At 40.6% G+C, this 20,808-nt stretch overlaps 1 protein-coding gene across 6 annotated transcripts; it reads right to left on the reverse strand.

The window, feature by feature from the left end:
* Positions 1–922: 922 nt before the first annotated feature.
* Positions 923–14,608, reverse strand: herc4 (HECT and RLD domain containing E3 ubiquitin protein ligase 4). Of its 6 annotated transcripts, XM_053436847.1 has the most exons (24): positions 14,395–14,593; positions 13,236–13,510; positions 12,999–13,158; positions 12,465–12,541; positions 11,517–11,738; positions 11,340–11,431; positions 9,986–10,116; positions 9,673–9,818; positions 9,474–9,550; positions 9,170–9,294; positions 8,972–9,031; positions 8,525–8,636; positions 6,261–6,450; positions 5,995–6,167; positions 5,773–5,892; positions 5,581–5,679; positions 5,230–5,397; positions 4,665–4,808; positions 4,307–4,473; positions 4,031–4,097; positions 3,861–3,943; positions 2,161–2,344; positions 1,955–2,057; positions 923–1,862 (listed from the first exon to the last, which is right to left on the reverse strand). In XM_053436847.1, the coding sequence occupies exons 2-24, from the start codon at positions 13,459–13,461 to the stop codon at positions 1,654–1,656; spliced, it is 3,135 nt and encodes a 1,044-aa protein (XP_053292822.1). In that variant the 5' UTR covers positions 13,462–13,510; positions 14,395–14,593; the 3' UTR covers positions 923–1,653. The 6 variants fall into 6 exon arrangements, 2 of the variants coding, with proteins under 2 accessions (XP_053292822.1, XP_053292824.1); XR_008341540.1 differs by lacking the exons at positions 923–1,862; positions 1,955–2,057 and adding an exon at positions 2,785–2,912 and having other exon boundaries at positions 2,205–2,344; positions 14,395–14,595; XR_008341541.1 differs by lacking the exons at positions 923–1,862; positions 1,955–2,057; positions 2,161–2,344; ... (1 more) ...; positions 4,031–4,097; positions 4,307–4,473 and having other exon boundaries at positions 4,669–4,808; positions 5,230–5,393; positions 14,395–14,601.
* Positions 14,609–20,808: the final 6,200 nt, after the last annotated feature.

The following is a 20,808-nucleotide window of genomic DNA, read 5'->3' on the forward strand; positions in this document are numbered from 1 at the left end:
CCAAGGCCAATTCATCTGCCAACACGGCTGGTCACGATAAGGTCGACACCTTTTGCTCATTTAAGTACACAACAATAACTTCAGGCAAGCATTTCTTAATCTCCTCAAGTAGCACAACTTCCCGGTTGACAGTTTTTTTTAGCATTTCCTAAATTTCTGGCGATAAGCCTCAGGAACTAACTTATATTTGATTTTACCACCTCATAATCTGGGTTCTGGTCTAGAGTAAAACTATTACAGATTTCCTGCGCTTTACCTACTAACTTGCACTGCAACAATATTGGCCACATATCCTTTGGCCAGCGTAAGGCAGATGCAATACGCTCAAATTCACAGAAGTAGGAATCATTCCTATGTTTCTCTAAGGTAGTAGTAGAGGTAGTACAATTATTGATATTTCACACAGTAAACGATTCATTTTCAGTGATCCTATTTGAATTCCATAGTTAAGCAAATTCGCAGCGTGCTTGACACATCCTCTGAAGATTTATTGTCTTTCCAGTGTTTACGTTGATATATTACACTGCATTTAAAAAGTTAATTGTTCTGAGGTAAGATTACTTTTAATAGTATTCCCGAATGCTTGATCCATCCATCCTTTATCTATACCACTTATCCTTTTGAGGGTCACAGGGGGAGCTGGGGCCAATCCCAGCTGACATTGAATGTGGGGCATGGTACACCATGGACAGGGCGCCAGAGAACCAACATTTAGCCACAATCCAACATTCATACCGAATTCACACCTTTGGTCAATATAGAGTCTCCAATTGAGGTAGAAATAGGGAGAACAAGCAAACTCCACAGAGAAAGACCCCGGCCGCACCAGGAACCTTCTTCAAATGCAGGACGTTGCAATAAAGTATCAGCTGAGGTCGGTAGGTGAAAATGCCGTACAACAATATTTTACCCCCAAAGTAACTTGTTTATATCAGTGGCTCTGCTTTTTATTTGTGGATTGTTTTAAGGCTCACAGCCAAGAAATCACACTGTATCTAAAGCAAACACTTTGCAATGCTCTCAATCAGATGCCACAATAGAACCTAACATGAAGAGCGTTAGTTTACATTGTCTGGGCTCAAACATCAGATGAATAGGGAGTGGACACAACATCATTAACTCCTGTAAAATACAGTCTGAGCAGTTACTACACCGTGGAGATTAAAATGTCTTTATGTCGTCACCGTTTAAGGTTATTATATTTAACTCTGGTCATTTTGAGGCCACAGTATTTGTATTTCTTGTTTCTTAAATATTTGTGCAATGTTAAAAACAAAACAGTTAACAGGTAGTGCTGCTTCTAGTCATCATATTTTACAGGCGTTTATGTTGCCGTCTTCATGCCCTGTAAAGTATATCCATGTAGTTTGCTTCATCTTACTCGTCGTATCCAAACATGAATAAAAGAATATATACAAGAGCAGTATCAAATGTGATTCAACTTGTAATAAGCATCAATAATGTGGTGGCATGAAAAACAAGCTCGAAAATCAAACTCAACATTAATATGTAAACCTAAATATCCAACTCTATAATTACTAGTTTCATGTAGTCTCATCTTTCCAACCAGTGTTCAAGTCTGTAAAACAATTTGGAAAAATGTGGATGCCAGCAAGAGTCTTTACATGGAGTTCTAGGCATTTCTGTCTAATTTTAGGCGAGATTAAAGCCTTGGTTGTGATCTATGGCCTGCAGCAGCTTTGTTTGGAGTGTTTCTAGACTCATGTACTTTGGCAGGTCCAGCAGGTTGAAGCAGGTGTGGGCCACAGGTAAATAGTGCTCTCCTCCACCGGTGGGCTGGATCACTAGCTTCAGGTTTTTCATGCCCAGAATGGGTATGCGGTCACTTCCTGTGAGGAACACTGGAAAAGGCAGGAGAAGTTTCTGTTGAGCGGTTGAACGTGAATCATATGAGCAAATACCCACAGACTGGCTGATGTTTATGTTCACTTACAGAGGAACTTTTTTTTCTTCTCTAAAGGAAGACTGTGGAACACCTCCCAGAAGAGTCGGATGGTGGGATGGTCTGCCCAGTACTCCCCTTTGTATTCAGTAGTCTGAAGAGTGGAGACAAAAATGATTTGTACTTTTAAAAGTTATTAGGCCTACTTTGGCAAATGATGTGACATATTTAAACTTCATCAATGTCTGAATTACAACCTTTTCGAGCTCCGTCCAGTCATAGTTGGTGTTGCCAATGACCATGGCTTGTAGTTCGTTTGGCTGGAACAGCTCTAAGACTTTTCCACCGCACACTTTGTGAAAGCCTGCATAGAAGCACTCGAACAGAGAGGCCACGGATGTGTTGAAAACGTAGTCAACATAGGCGCTGACAAAGTCCTGCCTGGAGAAAAAAAGAAGAAGCTATATTTAGAGACATGTAAAATGCACACAGAGATATGACCAAATAGGAAGGAGGATGATGAAACTGTAATCCTCAGAATCAGCTCAAACCATTTACAGGTAATGATTTAGAATACTACCACAGAAAGCCATGTCTGTGTCTGAAAGGAATATTTCAACATTTTGGAAAATGCCAAGCGTACGGAAAATATATTTTTACACTTCAGTCTGAACCTGACACCATATTTTTTCATGTTTACATTTGAATTGAAAATGTTTCTGACCTCTGCCAGTGCCTGTAGCTCTACCTACATTTATCACCAGAACGATCTGGAGACATTCACACACGTCATTGGCTTGGAAAACGAGCTGCGAGGTTAGAAGCGACACTAACTGTTTTATCAATGAGCTCCAGAGGTGCTGTTAGATGGATTTGTTTACCTCTGTACACCTCTGTGGTTGGCTCTAAGCTTGTCACCCTGGACGAGGTGGTGGAGGACAGGATGCTGGCAAAACTGCTGGCAATCATGGACAATCCCTCTCACCCCCTCCACAAAACACTGGATAAGCTAAGGAGCAGCTTAAGCCACAGACTCATTCAACCCCGCTGCTCTAAGGAACGATACAGGAAGTCGTTCCTCCCAACTGCAATAAGACTGTACAATTCAGCTACCTCTGTCAGAGCCACCATCACAGAACTACACTAAATGTACCTGTCTCCTTGCACTGTGTACCCTGTAAAACACTCCGCTATGTGTTAATATAAACCGTATTGATACTATATTTCTTTTTATACAATAATATTGTCTTTTGCACACTGTCTACATATTCTTACACTCATAGTATATTATATTATCTATTGTATAGTCGAATACTTATATTTATACCTCTACTATATATCATATCATATCATACTCATTGTATATTCTTTGTATATAATATTTATACATGTGTACATGTTATTATTATTATATTTACTATTATTATATATACGGTTGCTGCCATTATTATTACTATATACTGCTATTATACTGGTAGAATTACTATCATACATAAATATATATATATTATATTATATACTATATATACTGTACTATTTGTATATACTGTCTAACAATAACATTACCATCATATCATCAGTACTATTACCATCATCTTGCCACTGCACCTTATCTACCTATTTATCTTGTGTTCCTGTTTTTTTATTCTTTCTACCTCAATATTTTTTATTTTATTCTATTGTATTGTATTTTATTGTATCCAAATATACCTGCTGCTATGACGACTTAATTTCCCTTCGGGGATGAATAAAGTAATCTATCTATCTATCTATCTGTCCCCCTTGTTTCTTTCCCTTCTGCTAAGCTAAGCAGCTACTGAGTGATGCTACATTCTTACTGCTGAGCCATCACAGTGGTATCTATTATTCAATCTAACAGGAAAGCAAATAAATGTGTGAAACTATTCATTTCAACAACATTTGCTCTTGGTTCACTGGACAAGCAAGAAGACTTTACCTGTTTGATTTATTTACATTGATGTCTTCGCCATTCTGTACGAGTTCCAGCACCTCTGTAGCCCCATAGTTGTCCTCAGTGATCTGTAAAAATAGACAGTGTTTAGGGATTTGCAGATAACAACTATTTAGTTTATACTTTAAGAAACCAATATTTGAATACGATCTTACTGTGAAGTTCAAACAGAACGTTTCCTCGAGGTCATCTTCTGTGTAGTCCAGTAACTGCTGTAGACTCCTGATTTTTTTCAGGACACACATAAAAGATCAGTATCTGTCAATATCATTTTATTAGTCAATGTCTAACACTGTGTGGTACTGTACAGTAATAACAACGTTGAAAGATTCAACTTTAGCTGCCCCCCGCAAAAAGAACCATAACTGAATAAAGTGACATCCCTACACATGTTGAATAGAAAACCTCAGACGACTATTCCATGAACTGACCTTCCCACGTCTGGCATTAACTCTTTCAGGTCGTCGAGCGTCGGCTTCTTCTTCAGAAGCTTCTTGTAAAGGGCCACGGGGAAGTTGAGCTCCACTATCGTGAGATTGTATATGGCCAGACCACAGATGACCCCGATGAGGTTGAACAAGTCAATGTCTTCAAAGGTCTGCGAGGGACAGATAGTTATTTAGAAGGGGGCAGTTTCTCCTCGATCTCATTCAGGAGAAGCGGCTTTGCTCTAGAAGATATGGTGATTCAAATACAACCACTTCAGTGTCCTCATTATTATGGGCCTTCAAGAGTGCACTTAGAAAACGCTGCTTTATTACACAAAGGTGAATCATGCAGCAGAAGTACCTTATTTGAAAACCAGATGAGCCTGGACTCCTCGTAGTAACGAAACATGCCGAATTTGGGATCCAGCAGCTCTTTCATGATCAAGAGGAAGAACTCCTTCCTCACGCCCCCGGCATCGACCGCCTCTTCTCCTACAAAGATCACCTGCCATGGATGTCGCAAACATTAGTGAAACGGCAGAGGATTTCATTGAATGGTAGATATTGTATGTATCTTAGTAGCTGAGCATTACAGACATCCATTCTTGACAGATTTATTTAATTCATGACATAAAGCCATGAATAATCACTTAGATTTTTTTATAACGTGTAACTAAACTCATTAACCTGCACCAGCAGCTTGTGACCACTGTGCCTCCCAGTATTAAATCCTAAAGGTTGTTTAATAAGTTCCAGGGTAGAGCCACTTCAGTCAAAACTTATGGTTGAAGTTACTTTAAAGGCTCCAAAGAGCTCAGGGGAACTTCAGTAAATAACAAATCTGTCATTCTGTGCAACAGCTTTCACAGACAGCACAGTTTTTCCACTTTTGTTACCATGAAAACATTAGTAATAGTTGCTTTTACCTTGAGTGGTTTCTTGTAGTCAACATTCTTGGACTTCCCGAGGACTTCCATGGTGTCTCCGACTATGTTTTCCCTCCGGACGATGAGGATGAGGCACGGGTTGACAGATTCCACTGCTGGCAGGAACATAGAGCTGAAATTTTGCATCTGTGCCTGGTCCACTGCTATCTATCAAAGCAGGGAGCAATGGATGATGAAAACGTTTTAATATTTTCACAGGTACTATAAAGCAGTTGGTATGGTCCCAAATTACGTGACTGCACTAGATTCAGCTCTTTAACACAGAATGAAAACCAAATCGATTGAAGTGGAAAAGGCGACAGATGAAGGTGGAATTTGTCTGTATATTACCTGCATCTGTATGACAGCATCAGTTTGAAGCAGAGTGGTCTTGGCTTGGGCATCAAACACAAAGGGATACCTGCACAGAGTCACCACACCATCATGGCCCTGAGGATACGGACAGAAAAAACAGATCACACTAATATCTACACAAAGACAAATATAATTAAGTGAATCATGGTGCCTCTGCAGCAGCCTCACCATTGGGTACATCTGCCTCTGAATCCATGTGACGTAGTCGTGTCTGATGTCTATCAGGTCGTCCAGCTCATGGATGTAGAATTTATCGTACTGAATGATGTGTCCGGCCCGTTCACTCACCTGAAGCATCAGGAGAATGGATCTTATCAAGCGTTTGTCACAATCCTGCAGGATTTAATGTAGGAATTTGACAAGTAACATGGATTCTTTTCCATCTCTCACCACATGCAGGGTCTCCAGGAATCGGAGGGACGTGTCCAGGAAACAGGTGAAGATTCTCTGCTCGATTGAAGGAATGCCAACCTTGTGCATCTGAAGCAGATACACCACCACCTCCTTGTAAACCTGGACAAGCCGCTGAAAGACTCTGGGCTCAAACCCAGACCACCAGTTTCCTGACGCAAACAGAAGACAATAAAGATTAAAAGCAAACTTCAACAGACAATGTGGTGCCTCTAGTGTTGCATTTTGGAACACCTCCATCCTACCTAGCACCTTAAGTGGCGCCCCCTTCAGGCTGAGGAGCGATTTGGCAAATGGGATGGCAATGGTCACATAATTGTTTCGGTCAGTGAAGAGAGGGCATTCTGGAAGAGTGAGGTAGAGTCTCAGGGCTTCGATGTCTGGAGGAGAGTTGCTCAGTCGGGGAATTAAGTTCTTTTCTAGACTGGCAGCAATCTGAGGGAGACATTGGAAAGATTAAAGGTCTGTTATGATGAATATATTGATCCCAAGTTCCTGCTTGTTTCATAAACTGTGTGAGGCTAAGTCTAACAATGACATATTCAGGTGGGGCAGGGTGCAGCTCATAAAGTGGCTACTAAAACTTATTTCAAGATAAGTAGAGTTTCATGTTATGTAACTTCGACGCTAAAACAGACTAGGGTGGTGCTTAATCATAACTAATTCATTTTCTTTCTGCAAATAAAACGTGACTTAAGGACGGCGCATGCTTCTGCGTTTTCACGGGCCCGCAAGCGCAAGAGCCCTTCCGGGCCCCTTACGTGCTTATGTATCCCTTCTTACGTGCTTACTTGCGTCGGCCAATTTTTCTAACAATAGACAAAGCCCCGCAAGCCTCCCGCAGACCACAAGGCTTGTGATTGGTCTGCTTACTACATCCCGTCCGGAGTCTTGTGTCCGGTTTCATGCCCCATAATACCGGCAGAAACAACGGATGATTTAGAAGAACGAATATGGACCAAATAGAAGAGCGGTTGGCAGAAGAGATCCGAAAGTATGACCACTTGGATAACCCGTCACTGACTGCTGGATTTGTCTGCCAGAAAATGGCTATGAGAAGCCGCGGTGGAGATGTAATTAAACAGTCGATGAAGAAGAAAGAAGGCGTCTCTAAGGTAGTCTTCGACAAAACACGTTACTCCGCCTAGTGTTCTGGCGGGGAATTGCTTTGTAACGCGCAACGCTTGGATAAGCATTAATGACAACGAGTCCTAGAAGCATGCGCCGGCCTTAAGAGTGACACCTTTGTCAGTGAAGGGGTCAGAGAAAGACTTTGTCTTCAGGCCTACAAACTGAAGAGGTACTGATGTTGTATAAAACCTCACAGGGAAAAAAAAGGGTAGAAAAGAAGCCTGAAATATCCCTTTCAGATTGAGCATGTTAACAGTCTTAAAATTGGAGTAAACTCTAATAACCACTACATTCAGTTTTAAGGAAAGGCGCCACAGTGGGTGTTTTAAAAGGTAAAAACGTTTTAGTGATGTTACTTAAGTGGCCAAGATCTCTGTGCTACTCCAATGACAGTTACACATTATGTCCAAAATATTCAAGCATCTTAAAGAAATGTTTTTTGAGGGCTGCAGAAAAAGAGTTCCTTATCAAAGCTAATAAGACACATGAACATATATTTAAAATGAAAAAAATCGGTGTGTTGATCTGTGATTCCCCAACACCCAGCCTCCACAAATGTCTTGTTTTGTTCACAAACCAAAGATATTATCTTTATGTCATTAGAGGAGCAAATAAAACCTGTAAAACTTCAAATATAAGAAGCTGAAATCTGAGAACTGAAACCAATTATTCGATTATCAAAATAGTTGATGACGAATTTAGTAGTCGATTACCGATAAATGTATCAATCATTACAAATACACTGACTTCACATATATTAATATTATTTAATATAATATTATTAATCCCCACTCCTTCAACCTGTAAACTGCTACTTCATTTGACTATGTTATATGTTATACATATATTCACATTTTTTTATTTAATATTCCCCACTCCTTCACCATCTAAACTTCTGCTTCATTTGACTATGTTATATGTTATACATATATTCATATTATTTAATATTCCCCACTCCTTCACCCTGTAAACTGCTGCTTCATTGGACTATGTTATATGTTACGATGTGATATGTTATATGTTATATAGTATGTTATTTTTCTATTTTGTAAAGTCGTCTACTGCGTAGATGTTGCCTGCCATGTCACAAGAATTTCATTGCTCCGATGACGCTGTCATTGGTGCAAATGACAATAAACTTTGATTTGATTTTGATTTGATAATAATCTCCACCTATAGTACACACTGTGATCCATTCAACCTGATCCTACTTTTTCTACCAAGAAGTACATTTACAGCAAATATAAACCATGTGAAGTAATGTCAGTGCAATTATATCTAAGTGTCAAATCAAACTAGGGGAGATCCAGCAATGTAATTTATTAATAAACATAAATATGGTGCCCCAACGAAAGGATTTTCGTTTTTGAACACGAACCTGCTGAGCTATCTCAGGGTGATCTTGTTGGATCGCTCTGTGAAACAGGATGCGAGCTGTGTTCATATCCACTCCTGAATATTTGCTGCTGGTATTGAAGTGATCTGGATGACTGAGGAAAAGAGACAGACATTAATTAAGAGAGCAGACAAGTAGCCTTCCAAATATTCAGATCGCCTCAAATTATACAACAACACTGCTGATTACAGCTCCAAATCAATGTCTCCTTGACAGTCTCAACAAAGACTGGAGTTTGACACTTACTAATAAATGGCAAGGACACCTACATTTTGCTGTATGCTGGTTGTAAATAGTGTGAAGAAGGAGGATCAGATCAGTGAAGAAAATGCTATGGATCTGACAATAATGAAAACCGTTATGAGAGATGAACTAAGACTTTTGGACATAGATGTAGATGACACCGGACTTCATCTAAAATGTGATTACCTCCTCGACAGAAACGATCCATTGAGGCAGCTCGCTGAGGAGAACACAAGGTCAATCTCACTGAGGGAATCATAAAAGGAGAGTAATTAGTGCGACATTTTTCTGCAAGTCATGACACTTTTGCAGCTGTGAAAAAGGACTACAATGAACTAACAATAACATCAATAAGGTGAGATCAGCCATGGCTCTTGACTTTACTTGGAGATTTCCAGCGGGAGTCGTCCTGGGGAATGGTTCAACCATTTGTGTATGATATCTCCATTTAAGGTGCAAATCCGTCCGTGGTGATCTTGTTTCCTCACAGAGTCTCTGCTCTGCAAGATCTAAAAAAATATTAAAAAGATTAAAAACGATAGACTAAAGTGTATCGATTGTCCAGGAACAGGTCAAGCAGTTCAGCTAATTTGTTGACACAATTCAGACCAGTTCTAACAATTTATTATAAATGTGTAAGAAATTAGTCATCTACATGTGAGAAGTCCCTTTATTCCTAAATACTTACATTGGCAGTGCAGTAGTGAGCAAAGCTCTGATCTCCTCCAGCGTAAATCCTCTTGACACAACAGCCCTTCTCTGAGTCTGCCAAGAAAAGGAATGAAAGCAAGAAATAAATGCGAGGGTTGCATTTGGATTTTTTCTTTCAGTCCTCTCGGCCCTGTAAAAAAATCACTTTGCCCAGATTTATATATATTGTGTTTCACCTGCCAGGGCTCCAGCCACCCAGGGGCTTTTGACAGGGGCGGGGCTTTTCCTGTTGCACGTGGAGCGTGTACCAAGTTGCCCGTTACCGCCAAGCCCGAATGAGTCCATCTTCCCAGACGAGGGAGTGAAAACCAACGTGTGCTGCCTTAGAATTAAACAATCATTTTATAAAAAGTTGATTAATGACACAAAATTCAAGATACACTGTATTGATCTTTTTTACTGATTCTTTCAAATTAAGTGGATACATAAACATAAATGAAATGTAATAATGTTTGAGATCAAATGTGACAAAATACACACTGACTTTACCTTCCGCATGAGATCTGCGTAACTACACTCCCCATGAGCTCAAACACTTTCCTAGGGTTGATTTCATGGTTTGTGGAGTTATGTCCAAGTTGTCCGTATCCACCCGCTCCAAATGTAAACACACCTCCCTCCTGTAAAATCAGCAACACTTATTCTAACCTTCCCGCAGATTGGCCTAATGTTAGCAGACACAGGAGATAGGACTGGGACAGACAGAAAGTAGGAACGTTCAAGTCATGTTATTGAGTTCAAAACAGTTATTACCCACAAGAAGTACCCATAATACTAAACTCCTGCCCTAAGAAGGATCCTCCACTGCGACGTAAGCCCTCAACTGAAACAGAAACCTACTCCTCCTGGATACCTGCATGGGTTGGGCATTTCCATCCATCAGCCATGAAGACTTTAAAATTCACTGCTGCACAAACTACCACAAGGCAAAGAAAAACTTCTGTTGGTAAAAGATAAAGGTTGTTTAGCCCCGAACTGTAGTGGTCACTTAAATCAAAGGAAATTTTTTTACAACTCTTTAAAGTTGTGTCTTTTATTCATCATACTAATTATGATAGGGTAGGCAATCCTGGAGAAGCTAGCAAGAGCAGGCAACACAAAAATATAACCGATACACTCATCCCCTCCCATTGTCCCTCTCGTCCCTCTAGTCCAGTGATTCTCAAATTGTGTGGTGTGGGGTGGAAATAATATTATAGCCGGACCAATGTTTTAGCGTCCGCATCTCTTTAACGGCGAAGCAGTATACAAATCACTCTGAAGCTGCGGGCTCTTCAGCCCCTCTGCAGTGGCTCCCTGAACAGTGTTGTGCCTGTCGCGCATATTTTTCGCGAACGGACAGTGCACACACACACACACCCCGGGGCTCCGCCCCCCGCCCCACTCACTCACTCAGAGACACACATAGTGAGATCAGAGCTAATTCACGTGAAGCTGCCAGCATGAAAAATATTCTAGACCAAAAGTGGGGAATGACAGAAAAAAGTTTGAGAACCACTGCTCTAGTCAAAACCACACTTAGTTGATGGCTATCTGGACGTGAGAATATTTCCACAAATAAGCTAAAACGTTTTTGAGAAGCAACTTACCAAGCCAAACTTTAATTCTGAGATACAGGGTTAGTTTCACCTTCTTTCTTTTCATTTGTTTTAAGCCTCACTTCCAAATTTGTAACTTGGTCAAACTCAACTTGTTTAAAACCTGTCAACAGTGAAAGGTTGAAGGTGTAAAGCTCTGAAGTCTTTGAGATGTTTGCCTGGTTTCCCCACATCTCAGCACATTGATTCATGGTCGTTCACACCACAGTGCAGGTCCAAAAAATGAACAAAAGGTATTCACTTACCTTGGTCAGTGCTGCTGTGTGATCTTCTCCACAGGAGATGTAAATCACTCTCTGAGACCTAAGAGACTTCAGCAGAGCTGGGCAAGATCGATCTGAAAAAGAAAAAAAACATTCTGACACTTAGGTTTTGTTAAGGGCTTGAATGCTCACATGATCTTATGGGGTTTGACCACCCACCATTAGTGTCATTGAGACCCAGCTGACCAAACTTGTTGCGTCCCCAACCAAACACCGCTCCTGAGAGCGTGAGGGCAAAGCTGTGAGCACCACCGGCAGATATCTGAGCAAAAGGAATGCCCTGCAGAGACTGAATGATTTGTGGCGTGGTAACGCTCTGTCCCTTTAATCCTAGCCCAAGTTGTCCATATCGATTCTGGCCCCACGAGAAGACTTGACCTCCTGTGTAGAGAAACATGACATTGAATGGCCTGACGTACAAAACAAAGTAAGCTGAATGAATAAATGTGTACGCTTTGGGCCCTGTTCAGACCTGGTATTAACATACGTCCTGAGAGATCTGATCACAAGTGGACAGCTCCAAGTTTATCTGTTCAAACTTGACATTGAAATGTGTCTTGACTGTTTTCCCTGTGACCGCTGGTGATCAGGTCACACTTCCCTGCTCTAAAAGCAATTAAACCCAAATGTCATTATAATTCATGCAGACCAAATTATGTTTTTTCTACCCAGTCTGAGTTTACAGATGTGTCCAATGACAACATTTGTGTGTGTCTGTATGTCTGCGTGAGTGAGAGAGCGCAGTCAGGAGGGACTGCATGAATGAATGGGCAGCTCTGCTGTGAAGAAAGATTTTATCCATTTGAAAAAAGCATCAGTCATTATGTGGTTGTCAGTGTTGACATTGTGGTGGTGGCTACAGAGAAATCAAATTTTTTGACAATGAAAAGTAAAAAATACTTTAGATCCATTGTAAAACTGTCAGAGGGCGTCAGGGGAGTAGTTGGTCCTTCATATGTGGCCCAGGACGGATTTGTGTTCATTCCGCGATTTGCTGAATGTGGTCTGAGCGATTGGATCTCAGGAACCAATCGAAATGCTTGTGATCAGATCTCTGAGGACGGTGCTTATACCAGGTCAGACCAGGGTCAGAGGTATAATCCTCACCTCTTGAAAGTGCATGAGAGTGCCAATACCCACAGGCTACCTGAGTGATTTGTACATCTGACAAACTCTTGATGTTTCTGGCATTTTAGAGACAGAGAGATACACAAGCATTATTTATATGAGCCTTGTTTGAGGTGCAAGAAATAAACACATTTAAATACATTACATCAAACAAAACTCAACCAATTTCAATTCAATTTTGTGGGGGGGATGTGTGGCATAACCCAAGGAAGATCCCAATAAAATGTTTCTGTGGATCCAGGAATTTACTTTCGCTGTTTTTTATATTGCGAGATAGGGTGTTTTTCAACATTTTCATAGATCTTTCTCCTCTAGATGAAAAATAATTAGGCGTGTTTAGGGTAGCAGACACCCCCACCCATAAAAAACAGTCAGAATTGAATTTATATGTGGTTTCATACTGGGACTGTTGGGCCTTGGCAGAGTTTTGCTCTCTATAATAACTTGCTGTGCAAAACAGTTCAGAAAGACTTAATGTTGAACAGATAATGTGAATCTAGTGGCTGAACTTACCGAGGCACACGAACACATTCTTCCAGGTTATTTAAGCCCAGCTGACCATCTGAGCCCAGACCCCATGAAAAGAGCTGCCCTTTATCATTCAGGGCGAGAGTGTGAGCCTCTCCACAAGACACCGCCGCTATGATCTGTGCATCCAGGGCCACGACCTGTTCTAAAACAAGACAAAGACAAATATGTAGTGAATGATTTAATCAACTATTATTACACAGAAACACAAACCCCACCAACCTGGTCTCTTCCTGGACTTCTCGTGGCCCAGCTGGCCCAGGTCATTGCAGCCACAGGTGTACACTGTCCCGTCCTGCAGCAGGAAGGCTGAGTGTCTGCGGCCACACCCCACGTCACACACTTGCTTCCCGTGGAAGAACTCGCACACCCGCGGCTCCACCACGATCTCCTCGTCGATCCCACCCAAGCCCAGCTGTCCGTAGGAAGCATTCCCCCAGCACAGCATCGTGGCTCTTCCCTTTGGCTGTACGCGGCGGCAGGATCCCGTCCCGTCTCTGTGGAGAGCAGGGACACAGCTCGGCTAATGAAGAAGACACTCTCACTCATCCATTCTTTGATCTGTGCACTTCAGCCTGGAACAGCTAGCAAGACAGCGCAATGGCTATATAACCGCGTCCTTACAAACAGAGGCGTGCACAGCGGCTAGCTTAGCCTGTGCCTGTAGCCCGGAGTGACGTGTAAAGTATAGGATGAACTCGCAGATGTCCAGGTGATTTGTAAACAGATTAGCCGAGTTAACTACAGTTAGCATAACGGTGTTGGGTGAGTAACGTCAGCCGAAATCATCCAATAACACCACTTCCGCTTTGAGCGACTCTAAAATAAAACACAGGAATAAACTCGTTTGAACCCTTTTATTTCGAATATCTTTGTTTAACCAATGTTAATTATGTTTAATTAATGGCACACATCATACAAAATAAGAATTAACATGCTGCTTCTAAAGATATATATGAATTTGTATATAACATTCACACAGGAAGTACTATGTTTATCCTGACAGGAGGTCCGCGGATACGACAGCTAGCATGCAGCTTGACGATTCTGTACCAAGATTAAAAGATAGACGGATCATGACTGATACAACCTGCTCAAGTTTGTTTAGAATTGTTGCAACGTACCGATATCCCACCTAGCGAAGCTGGCCAGCGATCTACAGATAAATGAGTAGAGTAAGCGTACCGACGCGTGGTGAAACTGACACAGAGGACCGATCCCCTCAGCAGCGCAGTAACATTAGCAGGCTAACGCTGTTCATGACTAAATGAAGTTAACAGCTAACACACTGAGAGGACTGTGTAGCAGCTCTGTTACTCTTCAGTGTGAGCAGTTCATAGTTACAGCCCCAATAAGGCTATCGACAAATAAGCAATCTTACCAGAGCTGCCAGATCTGACAGTGTAAGTGTTGCCACTATTAGCTCGTTAGCTGCTCCGACTGTTAAACACACGCGTCCCGGCGCTTTTCAGCCGTTTTCTGACCACTAGCAGCTAGTTGCAGGAATTCCTCCCCACTCATCCAGTCCTCTGTCAACAACTGCTGAACGGGGCTGTTGCGGAAACCTGTCAAGTCGCTTCCGCTATCGTCTGCATGTCCGATTCTTGTACGAATACAACTCGTTTGTGGTAGGACTGTGGGGCAAGACCATTCAGCTGCGTACTCAACTTTCTCTTTATAATGTAGGTTATGTGAGTTTTATCTGAATATCTCAGTTACACTGTGAAAAGTGGATGTCGTGTAGCGTAAATTTGAACAGGGGGAGTTTATATTTGAAGGTATGCCCACTCGACCGGAAGTTATTTTGTTGTGCCTTTTACACACTTGACATTTTGATGGTGAAGAAACGTCGCGAAACTTCCAAAGTGATTCGGATCCATGTAGTCAACTGTGCACACAGACTCAATGTTCAAACACACACATGTCACATGTTGTATGTAAGTGACGGTGTGTGAATAAGAGCAGGAGGGAAAGTGGCCGAAATGGGAGTAAACTCTTAAAAGTAGTTTTCAGGCTTCACATTCAGCAACTCACCATACAAGTTGTGTATAAACAGGGTAACCGCGGGGTCTTGAAAAGTATTAAAGTTGATATATCAATTTAGGGGAAATCAAGACCCTTAAAAAGTATTACAAATTCTTTAATCTTTTTCAAATTCAAGACTCCTTAGATGTGTAGCCGATGGTTTTTTCCTCTTATACTGTCAGGCCTCAGCCGAAAAAGGACACGAGAGATGGTTATTGAATCGGGACATCACACCCGATTAATTTCCTTCACACTTCAAAACTTCTCTCTCGACAACATCCTCTTCCGTTAGAACCCACCTTCAAAACAAAAGTCCCAACAAATACCCTGCTAATAACAGGAACTACACATCAACCTTCCACAATAAAGCCACTAAATAAAATAGCTTAGCGATGTGTTGCTTTTTCGATGTGTATAGCATATTTGTCAAAAGTTGTTAAAAGTTTATGTGAATTCATTTATTCTAGTCCTCACAACAGCGCAACAAAAAAAGACCTGGCGTTTAAGAGGGGATTCCATGTAGAGGACGGCTAGCTGCAAATAGTGCGCTATTAATAATTCATATGGCTTCAAAGGAATAGGCAATGGGGAAGTGTAAATTCGCCAAATCGTGGTTGGAACACAAGCTTCAACCAGCAGCCCTGGTTGAAGCTTGAAGTCCGTCAATGGGGATCATGAACTGACAATTATGGTAAACGCATCCAAAGCGTTTTATCAAAATAAACTCTTGACATGGAGCATATACAAAATGCATAATTGCAAATGAAATGGATTGGATTATATTCACAAGAAGTATATATCGTCTCAAGTGTCGTTTTTATGAATAGCATTTTCACTGTATCAATTTAGAGATTTTACAAAATAAAAGTCACACATTTTTAGCTTCAAGTAGCTAATGTCTGGATATTTCAAAGTTCTGTAAAAACACTTTGCTCAATAATTACAGAGAAAGGCTGATATGCCTGTGTTCAGGACCTCTCTGACTACCTAGTGAATATCAACCATATGTACTCTATAGATTAAGAGATTCTTCAAAGTGAAGTCCAACATGTGTATAATCAAATCAGTTAATTTCTGGATATTTCAAAGTACTATAAAAAAATTTAAATGGATATATTAGGAGATTTTTCAAAGTAAAGTCCAACATTTTCACTGTTTACAATTTTTCAAAGTAAAGTCCAACATTTTCACTGTGGAATAGATCATTTCAGGATACTTCAGAGCAGGGGCGTTTCTAGGATTGAAAGAAAGGGGGGGCTTAGCCCCTAAGGATGCTGAATGTTTGCGTGCTGTCGATAGTTATTTCTTACATTTCAAATTTGCTCGTTCATACTCTTGCTCACTGGAGACATTTTCTAACAAAATAGCTAGCTAGCTAGCTTAGTGTTAACATAGCTCATTACAATATCCCCTTTCATTTGCCTCAAGTAAACCTAAATTTAAGCAGGTAACAATCATTAACAACTACATATAGCCACATTCTGTAACTACCTGTACTTACAATTTCACTCCGTGCATCATTTACTATGAGCTAAACTCCTTGGCTGTAATGGCAGAGTGAGAAAGCCAGCGCAGCAGCGATGCAGACTCCCCAAGGATCTCCAGTAGTAAGAATCTAAAACAGTAAAACTCTGAGATGTTTTTGAAATCTGACCTTCAAAATCATACTCTCATGCCGTGTGTAAGGTAGGGCAGTCGGTGGATGAACAGAATGTGTGTCCATTCATCATTGAGGAAGATATCAGGAAGTCCTACTGACAAACATTGTTGTGCATTTTAAAGAACAAAGTATTTTCATGTGAGAGAACAAGCCTTTCAATGAAAACTAGGGCTGCGCAAAATGATCAAAATCTCATATCCTCTTGTAGAAGTCATTTCATATCCAGTTAGTCATATGTATTGTAATTGGTCATCCGTCTCCGTGATTCTTTAGGTTTTGTTTGAGCTCTGAGCTGTATTACTCTTGTTGTGCAATAGTAGGAGTAGAATTGACGTTGGCTAATTATTAATAATCATGAAATATGATTATTAAAATAACAATTATTTCTTAAAAATAATCAAAAATGATAAAGCTGTTAATTCAGAAATGTAACACATTTAATTAGAAATGATACGGTTATCCATTAATAATAGTTAAAATAATTATTGAAAACAATAAAATTATCAATTAAGAATAATACAAATCTGTAATCATTGCTTATTGTTGCGGGGCACCACCCTGGTTACAGGGACCAACGAGTCAATCTATAAATATCAGTCTCATAATGATAAATGTCAAATCAATAATCTCAATATTTAATATTAATAATTATTTATTTAACAGTGAAGGCTACTAAGTTCGAGCACAGGCAATCATAATCCAGCTGCAATCACATACATATGCACAAATAATCACAGACTACAGATACTTTAATTACAAAAGCATTTATTAAAAAGGGGAAATAAAGTTATAATGTTATTCAATGATTCATCATTTTAACAAGCTCCGATATTTCAAAGATAAACACAGCAGCAGCACTTATCACAATTCAGAAAATACATGTAAAACCGGCGGTCTACCTATGTATGTCTGTCTCGGTGTGTGTGTGTGTCTGTGTCAAAGTGTCTCTCTGTGTGTGTGTGTCTATGTGTATGCATGTGAAATAAAGTTAGTGTTATTTAATGATTCATCATTTTAACAAACTCCCATATTTCAAAGATAACAACAGCAGCCGCTTATCACAATTTAGAAAAACACATGTATTCATCTATGTGTATCTGTGTGTGTGTATCTGTCTGTGTCTATCAATGTGTCTCTGTGTCTGTGGGGGTGTGTCTGTGTGTGTGTGTGTGTGTGTGAGAGAGCGAGAGAGAGAAAGAGAGAAAAAGAAGGGGGCGTGGCGATGACGCAGTCATGTGGTGACGTCACATCTAAGATGGCGGCCGATCATGATTCGTGGAATCAAGGCCTAAAAACTCTCAAAATGGCGGATTGACTACAAAACAAGATGGCGGAGCCGTTATGAATTTAGAGCCAGAATGGGAGGAGAGGGAGAGAGGAGGCGTGGCAATAATAGATTCAAAATGGTGGTTTAACTTGCGTTATTCAAAATGGAGTCTATGTTAATGACACCATGTGGCCGGAGCTCACACTGGTGGTCGTCACATGAATTACACCAAGGGATTTTCAGACAAAGAGAATTCTTTGTCTCTGCTTTGGCGTTAGGCCGCATGGCTTCCAGATGTGTCCAGCCTCTCTGAATATAGATTTAACTATGTTACATGAACTGTATTCTAAATACAGATCGGATGTATGTATAGGTCGGTTTAGAAGGAGAGAGAGAGAGAGAGAGCATACAAGGAGAGCAAAGCTCTTAAAAGCACCGTCAGAGACAAGTTACATTTACTTTAATACTCAGCAACCAAGTGGCGTTGTGTGCTGAGGTTTGACCGGTAAAGTCTCTTTAAAATTGTTCAAACGGTCACAATGAGCTGGAGACGCTGCTCACGGCGCTTAAAAACTGTGGCACAAGGCCGTAACCGGAAACCGGAAGTGGCGAGCCGCCGCTAAACATTAGAGACTCGGCGGTCTCATACAAAACAAATACATTCAAGTATTAAAACAATACGCTACGTATTAGATTAACATCTGCCCAGACAATAAAGCCTCTTACTGTACCACCCTCGCGGTGTGCGTGCGCGTCGGGCCAGTGAATCACGTGGTCTCTCAAGCGGTCTTCGGCCGCTGGACCGGACAAACAGCGGATTTGCTCGTGCTGCTTCGATGGGATGAACGTCGTCCTTCTTCTTCAGGGATGTGGAGCTCGTGCTCCTCAGCGGAATGAATCTCGCGCTTCTGCAGGGGACGGCTGTGGAAGCCGTTTGTAGATCGTTGGGAAAAGGAAACTAAAGTCCGTGGGGAAAGTGGAACTGAGTCTGAGATTGTTCCGCGTGCAATTTCCTGTTTGGTCTTTTCAAGTTAAAAGAGCAAAAGTCCTTTTGAAAATAAAAACGTCGACTGAGATAAAAGACAATGAAAGAAATGAAAGAAAATAACTCTGGTTGCCCCCTTTTGCAACTAAATCAGCTGGGAGGCCCCGAAGGGGGCCTGGTGTTGTCTTCAGAGCAGGGTAAAATGGCAGCGATTATTGGGGTCTCAGTGGTTTTGTTCTACCTGAGAGGTCCTCCTCCTTGAGGAGTTGGTCATAGGATGATGCTGGCTTTAAGCCAATTGAGTGTCAGAAATGGATCTGAGTGGGCGGGGCTTGGAAATCAGCGGGGTTCCAAGGCAAACCCCAGGACATTTTTCCACCACCAGGGGGAGATTCTTGAGCCTGCAGGAGGATGTTTTCCCGCCCAAAGTTTAACAACCCTTTGTTCCTCTCGGCTCCAGTGTCTGGTGGCACCCCGCTGGGCTCTGGCCCAACACTCTCATCCATAGACACCTATGAAGGTATTTTCTGCTGCAAAACACTTGTGCAATGGAATTTGTGGTTGTAGAAAATCGTCTTTTCTTAAATGTTCTCCATACAGTGTGACATGAACCTCTTGATAAAATAAATTAAAAATATTTAAGTCTGAATTTTGTTTGGAAATATCCTGGGTTGTATAATGTTCACATGTTCGTTTGTGATGAAATACTGCGGCTAAGAGTTACACAACGAAATGAACAATAGAGAATTAAATGAAACAAAATACATTTTCTACCATCACACAATGTGTATTTGTATGTATGTATACATGCATATGTATATGTATATAAACATATATGTAAGTATATATTGTATATATGTATATAATATATATAATATATATATATATATATATATATTAATACTAAGACAAGAAGGTGATAAGACAGGAGCCATTAAAAAATTAAAGATCAGATGCTGCAAGAATGACGCAATTAAAAGTCCACCAAAATGAAACGTCCTGTTTTTATTTACCGAAATAAATGATCGCAAAACTTCCTCATCATTAGGTGGTTCTATCCCCATAGCAACCAGATGCTAAGATTTGAAATAGAAGATTATTTTTGATTGACAGGGACACTCTCTCAATACCTCCTTTAATGCTTTGATGAACAGCATCAAAGTTGGTATTTTGATAGGAGACCTCTGATTGGCTGTTGATTGCTTTAAATACTGTTAAAGTTTAAGACAGTTGCTATTGCACTCTGACCTTGACTGAGGTAAGTCATGTCTCACTCTCTCTCTGTATTTACCCAGCATTCAATACAATTCAGGCTCATTATTCAAGTTTGAAATTAAACCACTGTATAATATGAAGCTTCTGCTGTTACATGTTGATAATGTGCTGTTTTCTGTTGCTTTTATGACAAATGTGAACATATTGTTGCTGGCTTCTTTTGTGTTTTCTGCTGCTTATCTTAATGAGTGATATGTGTTAACGTAATGCTAAGTAGCGTTAGGTCGCCGAGGCCAGGCAGAGTGAGGCATTGTGGACAAAACACCTGTAGCACCAGGATATTTTCACATTTCACATCTTTTTCTACCAAAGAATGTGATTTTTATAATATTGGGAAGATTAACCTTGGTGTTTAACAATGGCTTGGTGCCATGGTGATGGATGAGGGAAGTTTTATTTCAAAAAGATTTTTTGGTTAATGTGTAGTTTGAATGTGTTGAAGAACAAGTTGACGGAAGCTTAAGTTAATGCTAGGAGCACATTACATGAGGTGTGTAGCTCCTTTAAGGAAAAAAACAATCCCTCTCTATTGGGTCTAATGTTAATCTCACAAATTTCAAATATATCTGTGTGTCCGGCAAAG

Source organism: Pleuronectes platessa, chromosome 12, assembly GCF_947347685.1.
Source record: "Pleuronectes platessa chromosome 12, fPlePla1.1, whole genome shotgun sequence".
NCBI lineage: Eukaryota > Metazoa > Chordata > Actinopteri > Pleuronectiformes > Pleuronectidae > Pleuronectes > Pleuronectes platessa.

Bases quoted from the DNA above. Each gene is read 5' to 3' on its own strand.
- herc4 (XM_053436847.1), bottom strand. From the start codon at position 13,461: ATGCTGTGCTGGGGGAATGCTTCCTACGGACAGCTGGGCTTGGGTGGG. The intron at 9,295-9,473 runs GTAAGTATTTAG...ATATTTTTTTAG, and splicing joins CTCACTACTGCACTGCCAAT to ATCTTGCAGAGCAGAGACTC. The intron at 2,345-3,860 runs GTAAAGTCTTCT...TTTTTTCTCCAG, and splicing joins AATGTAAATAAATCAAACAG to GCAGGACTTTGTCAGCGCCT.